Genomic DNA, 9129 nt, shown 5'->3' on the forward strand with positions numbered 1-9129 from the left:
AAAGTTTCAAATGTATATAAATTAATTTAACAGGGAACGTTTGTTAGGAGGAGCAAGAGTTAGATATGTTATTAACGGTAACCGAAGATTTTCACATAAGTCAAGCAAATAATATCGGAAGAGCAGTTGGAATAAGTGAAAGATCAGTCCAACGAATTTTGAAAAGGAACCATTCTATAGGGATAGGGACATCCAAAACCGACTTGAATTTTGTACTTGGAACAGAAATAAATTACAAAAAGACTACAGATAAGGCAACATTTCATAAAAGTAGATCAGACATAAGTTTCATTGCTATTCATCCGAAAACCCCCATTTTATGCGGCAGATCGATTACCAGCATAGGTGTTCATTAAATGTGCAAAGTGGAATTATTGGAAGCACTGTTATCAGGCCCTATTTTTTCTAATGCACATCTTAATAGAAGAATATAACTTCAATTCTTACAAAATGAACTGCCTAGATTACTTGCGATCCATTAATTCCATTAGAGGATGGGTAGACATACTTCAAACAGAATGACAAATACTGCACAAAGGTCTTAAATATTTTAATGAATTACCCAATAATATAAAGAACTGTAAAAGCTTAATTATATTTAGAAAAACATTGAAAAGACATATATCTACATATGTAAGTGTTTTATATTTTAATTATCTTTCTGTGTGTCTTTTATTTTTACACTTCTTAATATCATTTTAAATTATATCTGTGCATATGTTTTATGTTTAAATTGTCTTGCTTTGTCCTTTTATTTTTATTTTTACACCTTTTAGTATAGTTTTTAATATTATAGTAATTTTATTTTTTACACTTTTAATACACTAGTTTTAGGTTTTATATTGTTAATTGTTATGAGTTTGTAGTTTCTCGAATCTTGCCTTGTTACCATGTATGTAGCAAATATGCTAAATAAACATATTATTATTATTATTATTATTATTATTATATCAAGATATTGTAAATATGTCTTAAAAAATTATAATATATATTATTGTACTTGTATGTAGCAATATTATATATGAATTCGTCACGACAATACAGATTTTACTTAGCAATATGCTAAATAAATAAACATTATCATTATCATTACTTATTAATCATTAATTAATGTGGTTTCAACAGGACGGAGCTCCTGTACATTTTTGTCGATAGGTCACTGAACATTTGAATGTGACCTTTAAAGAAAAATGAATTGGAAGGATATGGATTTGATAATTGGCCAGCCAGATCGCCTTACGTAATGAAATTAGATTTTTTTCTTATGGCGTTTTATAAAAGAAGTTGTTTATAGAAATCCACCTGCAATGGCAGTAGACATGGCGGGTGCAGAGAATACGAGATACGTTTGCTCAAGTAACTCCAGAAATGTTACATGAAGTTAAGTTTTGTAAACATAATTTAATATGTTTTGAAAAAACATAAGCATAATTTAATGTGTTTTTTCAAAACATATTAAATTATGTTTTGAACAAAACGGACGACATATTGAACACTTGATGTAATAATAATGAATTTATTAATATTTTTAATGTGTTTGTTTAAAAACGACTAATATGTTTACATAATAAAAAATGTTTATTTACTAATTCTTCGTTAAATGCTTAAAGAAAAAACAGGCTGTTCCATTTAAAAAAAGTGAAAAATGAAGCTTTGAAATTCGTCAAATTTGAATGATAACTACAAACTCCCTGTATACGACAGAAAGAAACCATTTAAGTCAAAGTAATCATTTATTCTTCTAGAATCCGAATTTAACCTAATTTTGGCATTACATTAACACTTCTGGTGTCAAGAATAAATTAAATGATATAGCGATTTTTTAACTTTTTTTTTAATTTATTGTCAGACTGCGCATGACAAAGTAGCGAGATTTAGCGCATATACTAAGTAGCCTAACGTAGTCCCAAAAATAAAAATAAAAGAATAGCATTTCATTAAAAAAAATGCCGCTAATATCGTCACACTTTTTTGAGATGATGTTTAATGTTCATAACTGCGGAGATAATTGTTTAATTTCACTCAATATTTTACCAGACCGTAAAGAAAACTTCACTTTTCATTAAAACATATATTTCAACTTGATGGTTTAACTAGAGAACTTCTTACAAGCTCTCAAAGGTGATGGTAATAATTTTTCAATTAAATTAAATTTCAATGAAATAATGTTAGTACAAATAGTCTGATGTCTTTTGGTCTCAAATTGTGCATAAAGGATTTATCCAGGATTCAAAATTGATCGTCCATAATTTTTGACAATATTTTTACTTCATTTGATAGTGACAAAATAAAACCTTTGACTATAGAGTTACTTTACCTTTCAAGTTATTAGTAATAAAAAACATGTAAGTATTTTTTAAATACTGCGGAGGGTTGTTGGGTGGGGTCAAAAATAAAAGAAAAACCTGTTTACCTAAATGTCGACGTTTCGACTTATATTAAGTCATCCTCAGGACACTAAGTCTAGGTTTCTTTAGTTATAATTAAAACACATTTATAATAGGAGCGTAGAATTATTTTTAACATGGGTTAAATTGTAAGTGTTATTGTGGGCAAACTAGAATCAAAACAACCCTCCGCAATATTCAAGATATTGGGTTACAAACACGAAACTGAAAATAACCAAAACTTGGAACATTTTTTAAATACATTTGAAATTTTAAAAAGGAGTTGCCTTATGATGAATTGCTGAGATTTACTCTATATTTCAACAAAATTACGATATATGTTGATTTTTCTTTTCTATTAAAATTTATTAATTGTTTCCATGCATCTGGGTTTAATCACACAACTCAGAATGAAACACAGTAACAGACTGAGAATCTGCTTTTTTTATGTATGTGTTGCAAAAAGGCAATAGTGAACAAATGTGGGCAAACTTTAAACTTCAATTGAAAGAATGTAGAGAATTAACTAAGTAAGTAATTGATTATTTTGTAAATTATTATTTAAAGGTGATTTATTTTTGAACTTATATCACTTTGTATTATTTATTCACATCTTCCTTAACCAACAAATTTAACCATCTTCCACGGCCTCTTTTTAAGACAGTTTCTTAGGAGAGAGGTAAGAAAGATGTTAGTTGTAAAAGGCTTTATTTAACTTTATTATAAGAGAATCAAATTTGTTGCAAAAAAAAAGTTGATTTAATGGATACAGATTTTTGACCAATTTCAGTTACTACTATTTTAAAGGTTTTTATTACGTTTTGTTATGTGATATTTAAATTCTGATATTTTATTGACAAATTTATTTTTTATGTGTTCCCATTTGTTTCTTTTATTGTGCGTTGGTTTACTCTATATAATATTTAAGTCAGCTTGGTCAACAACATTTTTATATGTTATGTGACAATAAAGCATATTTGATTTGAGTTTGAACGTTTCCTTTTAGACAAGTTCCCAAAGCTTCGACGTGTTCCAGATAGATCTGCGATTTTTGCAGTCCTAAAACTTTTTCATCATCGTAGCCTCACATACTGCAGAACAATCTAATACTGTAGATCTTTTGATGGTAAACCACCTTTGTTGTACCTTAACCCTTTCGTCCCTGAATTAAAATATTTTAGTTTAAGTAATAACAGAGTAAAGTATTATTATTAGGATGCCTAACAATGAGTTTTTATTAATATAAATTTTTGTCAATAGTCAGGGAATGGTGGAGGGGTGGGTCATATATGTACCAGCAGGTTTGATCGAAAATTTCATAAAAACAGAAAAAAATGCTATACCAACATTTATTTTAAAAAATTCATACAAAAACGGCTTTGCAAAGTAGAAAATGAACCTAATTGCACAATGGAATATTGCATTCTCGGCAAAGAGTTTTTGTTCTTGTTTATTTTTTGTCTTCAGAACATGCAGTGCATCTTCTTTTGGTTGATCTCTCTACAGACAGATGTAATGCTGAAGATCCGTATAATTTTCTTTTTCTTGAAGGAGCGCCTTGTTTCGGTAATGGTAAGCTTGTAGATCGTATACCTTCTGCTACTAATTCTTCTGCGAGTGTGTTAAGGAAGGAAAGAAAAGAAATGCTCTCATTTTTACGTCTCAGTTGATTATACATTATCCACGAATTTACTGCACACATATTGAGGAATGTGTAAAACAGCTTTTTCCACCACTTTGCTGATTTTCGATCATGATCATATAGCCCAATAAATTGATCAGCCCGATCAACACCTTGCATTTTTTTTCTGGAAAAAGAAATGGCCTCTGGACATTCGATATTTGGTTTTGCTTTTTTTGATAATTGTTCTCAAATTGGGCTTATGACAGTTACACATTCCTTTGTGTCCTGCCACTTTACACAAAGTAATCCAGAAGAAGTGCATCTAAATTGAGATTCCCCTTTTTGGAGTTTGTCTCCCATACATTCTTGCGATTGGACATGCAAGTTCCCAAGGCTGCATAGTTTAGTGAAAGTAACAAATTCACACTTGTAAAAAAGCGATCAAAACATAAGACAACATCATTTTCTTTAACTGTAGACGCAACGACTCGCTCTCCTAAAGTTAGGGATTGATTTTTAGCGGGAATTGGGTCCTCTTTTCCAGAATATAGATTGGCAGCGAAGCCATAGTTTTATGCCCCTCTTGGTTGGTTTGAGGGGCATATTATATTGTTTCAAGGAAGATCGACCCTTGAATTTGGTCCCTTAGATTCGTCGATACTTTGATACTGGCTATCCTGGCGACATTTTGGAAATGTGTATTTGAAACAAGATAATAAATCTTCAATATAATATGTTTTGAAGCATTTGGGGGTTTTTGAGGAGAAGCAAAGTAAATTTTTGAGCTCAATCTCTTGAAAAAGTTTTTTGAATTGTGCTATTTCCCATTGACTCCTTCTTGCTCCAATAATTTTTTAGGCTTGGAAGGCGATTGTAGCACATAATGAACATGCAGCTAAATAATTTCTGTATTTCTCCTTTGTCAGTCATTTTCTCATTCCTTTTTTTTTTTAAATTGGTTTAGGATTTTCAGACGTTCATTTGTACAATTTGCAATGTGCAAATAAAGAGAATGAGGAAATACTTTATGAAAAATTTGCATAGGTGTCAACTGCTTGGTGATATCTGGAGCCAACATACACTCTCTTTCAGGAGGAAGGTTTTTAGCAGGCTCAAATTTTTCGTCAGGAATGACCCAGTCAAGAACTAGGTTTCTATCAACAATTACCTGTGGTGGTTGCGCAGAGTTTATGTCTGAGTTTCGATGCACAGTGGTTTGCATTGTTTCCGATAAAGACGACGAAGACATATCGGACGTATCACTGCCAGCTTCTTCATCGGAATCTGGTTCATAATTATCACTGGAGCCAGCAAAAAATGGTTCCGAATCTGAGGATTCTTCAATAAGTTATTCCAGTTTTTTTCGTGAAAGCGGACGGCGGCGATCCATATTGAAGCTGAAATTAAATAAACGTAATTACAGACCTATTGGTATACATGTGTACCGTCATAAATACCTACTGGTACATACAGTGCTTTTCTTTGAAGTCCCCCCCCCATTTATTTTTTGAACGGGTCAAAAAAAATTTTTGAAACTTGGCATAAGTAAATTGGTCTATAGATACTATTTTTCACCGTAAACTAGGTAGTTGTAAATTCCAAGATGGCGGCTGGGCGACAATTTGAGAAAAAATTTTAAATAGAAAGGGGGGTCGTGTGGTACCTCATTTTAAAGGTCTCAATGACCTGTCTAAAAGTAACAGCCAAAAAAATACACTGTTGCGATTTTATTAACGTTTTTAATACAATACAATGAAATACTAATTTACAATTAGCAAATAAACAATTTATCAAAAGAAAAACAATATTTAATTTAAAAGATGCTGGAAATGATTTCCTTGTACCTCTTGACACATAAATAACCTATCTGAAAATTCACGTCGAACATTTTCAAATACATCTGCCTCAATATTTTGACAAATGTTAGTGATTCTTTGTCGTAGCTCAAAAATTGAGGCAGGTTCTGTTTCGTATACCTTTTGCTTTAGGTATCCCCACAAAAAAAAGTCTAGCGGCGGTAAATCTGGTGACCGAGCTGACCATTCAATAGGACCCCGACGACCTATCCAACGACCAAAATAATTATCATTTAAATAATTTCTCACATTCCTGGCAAAATGCGGAGGAGCACCATCTTGTTGAAATGTAATTTCCATGTCAAATTCATGTACATTAGCCTCAACAATTTCTGTTATGAGAGGATCGATAGCATTTTCCAGCATATTTAAGTACAATTCACCTGTTAAATTTTCTTCTAAAAACAGCGGCCCTACGATATGATTCCCTAATATTCCTGCCCATACATTGATTTTTTGCGGATACTGAGATCGGGTTTCACGAAAAATGTGTGGATTGGTATCACTCCAATATCGACAATTTTGTCTGTGGACATTACCATTTAAAAAAAAAGTACATTCGTCGCTAAAACAAATGTTGCGCACGTACGTAGGTTGCCTTTCTACTCTCTCTGCCATAATTTCACAGAATTGCACTCTTCGGTCAGGATCATCTTCAGTCAGTTGATGGACCATTTGGATCTTGTATGGGTGAAACTTATTTTTTTTTTAAACTCTCTATGCCGTCGAAGTTGAAACTTCACAGATATCAGCAACAGTTGGAGTAGAATGTTGGGGATTTTCTATTATTTCGCCAATTATTTGGACTTGCTTTTCTTCTGAAATAGACATATGGCCTGGGCGTTTTTTATCCTGGACAGTACCAGTAGTTGTAAATGTATTTACAAGTTCCCTTAAATATTTACGGCAAATAGGACGATCAGGAAAACGTTCGTTGAAAACCCTTTCAGTCTCATGAAAATTACGCGTTGCTCCATAAATAAAAATTGCTTCTACTTTTTCCTCCAATGGACGAGAATTAACCATTTTGAAAAAAACAATAAATTCAAACTGCCAAACACACTAAACAATATCTAACAATGACCGATACAAGAGTAATTTACCGGTTAAGGAAAAATATCTTAAAATTTTTTTTCGAGTTTTTTTAATAGCTATTTGGTTTTTGGAATGTCTAAATAATGTTCAATAACTTTTAACGTGAAATGTGACATACGAGGGCGGTTCAGTAAGTCTTTAGAAACCAAAAAGTTAATCTTTAAATCCAAAATTCAAAAATTATAAATTATTTGTATATTATTATTAAAAACGTTAATAAAATCGCAACAGTGTATTTTTTTGGCTGTTACTTTTAGACAGGTCAAAACGGAGTCCACCGAGTCCATGTAATAAATATTAAAAGTACTCAATAAAACCTTTTAAATGAGGTAACACAAGATTTCTATTTAATGCATTTATTCAAGATGGCGCTTATGTGTTATTTTGACATTTAGAACTGTCGTTTTTATGTCAAAATAAAATAGTGACGCATTTATTTTCGTACGCTGATTTTTACCTATTCAAAAATCATAAAAATGTAAAACGTTAAAATAAAAAAAAATACTTTTTTATTAGGCCGCCATTTTGAAACGAGTTAAGATATGGGTCTAATATTTCAGGGTTATAAAGTACTCATTGAGACCTTTAAAATGAGGTACCACACGACCCCCCTTTCTATTTAAAATTTTTTCTCAAGATGTCGCCCAGCCGCCATCTTGGAATTTACAACTACCTAGTTTACAGTGAAAAATAGTATCTATAGACCAATTTACTTATGCCAAGTTTCAAAAATTTTTTTTGACCCGTTCAAAAAATAAATGGGGGGGGGGACTTCAAAGAAAAGCACTGTATATGTACCACACGAACATACCCAAAAATACAAAAATAAAACATAGTTTTGACCTACCTTTGTAACAGCACTGCACTTGCAATTGAATAATAAATAAAACTTAATAAAAAAACTGCATAAGTAGGCACTTTAAGTGTCCTAAATAACTAATTTTATTGCAGCAATACTGCCGCTACTAAATACACGTGCCAACTAAATCAACATAACCACACATTTACCACAATGCATATTGTAAATACACTGCGGAAGCCTGATACACCGGACCGCTACACATTTATACCAAATAAAACGCTTTATTTTACAATTTTTAAATTTGCCTGGTACGTATGTGTACCGTTCGGGTACACACACGAAAGGGTTAAACCGAAATTTTTAGCAATAACGAGAAGAGAAGTAATGGAGGCAATAAACTCACTATATAGTGCAACAACGTTAATATATTTAAACTCTTACAATTTAAAAAATACCATATAAATAAATAAATGTATTTTATACAACTCTAATAAAAAAAAACTTGACCCTACAAACAATTAATCTACAGCCAACTATTAAAGCTTCAACAGTAATACGTACTATGGTTTTCTTGCAATATAAAACCGCTATTATAGGACCAGGAACGTGAAGCATTTTATGCCGTAGCTAAGACGTCCTTGCGAGCGGTCGTCTCTTGTATCGGTTAAAATTCCATTTAAAGCAATTTATTAAAAACAAAAATCTTACCTCGTTAAGAAAGTAAAATATTTAAAAAAATAAAAATAAAAAACGGAATTATTGTCGTCACCATAAGGATTCGAACTGTAAATTGCTAAAGCCCGGTTTTTCGCGCGTGTCCCAGTATTTCCCGTTGTACTCCCATAAGTCTTCGCGCGGATTTGAAAACCATCTCGGTTCATAGGGAACGTTCAACTCTTCGCGGCGTTTTCGTCGTTCCCGTTGTCCATTTTCCAGTTGATGTTTTAGGGATTCCGCTGCGTTCAGATCGCCCTCTTCCAAGGCCCTTTGGTCCGGTCGAAATCTGGAAACGCACGTCGGTTAAATTGTTTTTTTTTGCAGATAGTCTGTTATTATATCATAGGGTTTAAAAATGTATGATTTTTAAGAAAATATAGGTCTATTAGATCAACAAATGGCATTTTTATAAGCTTATAAAAGAATGCCTATTTTAACTCCCTTAACTGTTATAACCCGGTGTTTTCCTAATCTAGGTGACCCAAATAAGACGCTGGTATACTTAGTTTGATTTCGAAAAAAAATCAATTTTTGGTGAAAAAATTCGATACGGGGGGGTATACCCGAAAAATGAAAAAACCCAAACTTTGAAGGTCGATATCTCGGCTTCTATGGGAGCTATCGGGAAAATTCCAACGGTTTTGTCTT

At 32.1% G+C, this 9129-nt stretch overlaps 1 protein-coding gene across 6 annotated transcripts in view; it reads right to left on the minus strand.

Moving 5' to 3' along the window:
- Positions 1–8171: 8171 nt before the first annotated feature.
- LOC126736656 (oxysterol-binding protein-related protein 3-like) overlaps positions 8172–9129 on the minus strand; it is a 40533-nt gene continuing 39575 nt past the window's right edge. For all 6 annotated transcript variants that reach the window (XM_050441122.1, XM_050441124.1, XM_050441123.1 and 3 more), the window contains one exon: positions 8172–8767. In XM_050441122.1, coding sequence (XP_050297079.1) covers positions 8530–8767 — 238 coding nt within the window. In that variant the 3' untranslated portion in view covers positions 8172–8529. The remainder of the gene's footprint in view (positions 8768–9129) is intronic.

The sequence above is a fragment of the Anthonomus grandis genome, chromosome 5 (genome assembly GCF_022605725.1).
Source record: "Anthonomus grandis grandis chromosome 5, icAntGran1.3, whole genome shotgun sequence".
Classification (NCBI taxonomy): domain Eukaryota; kingdom Metazoa; phylum Arthropoda; class Insecta; order Coleoptera; family Curculionidae; genus Anthonomus; species Anthonomus grandis.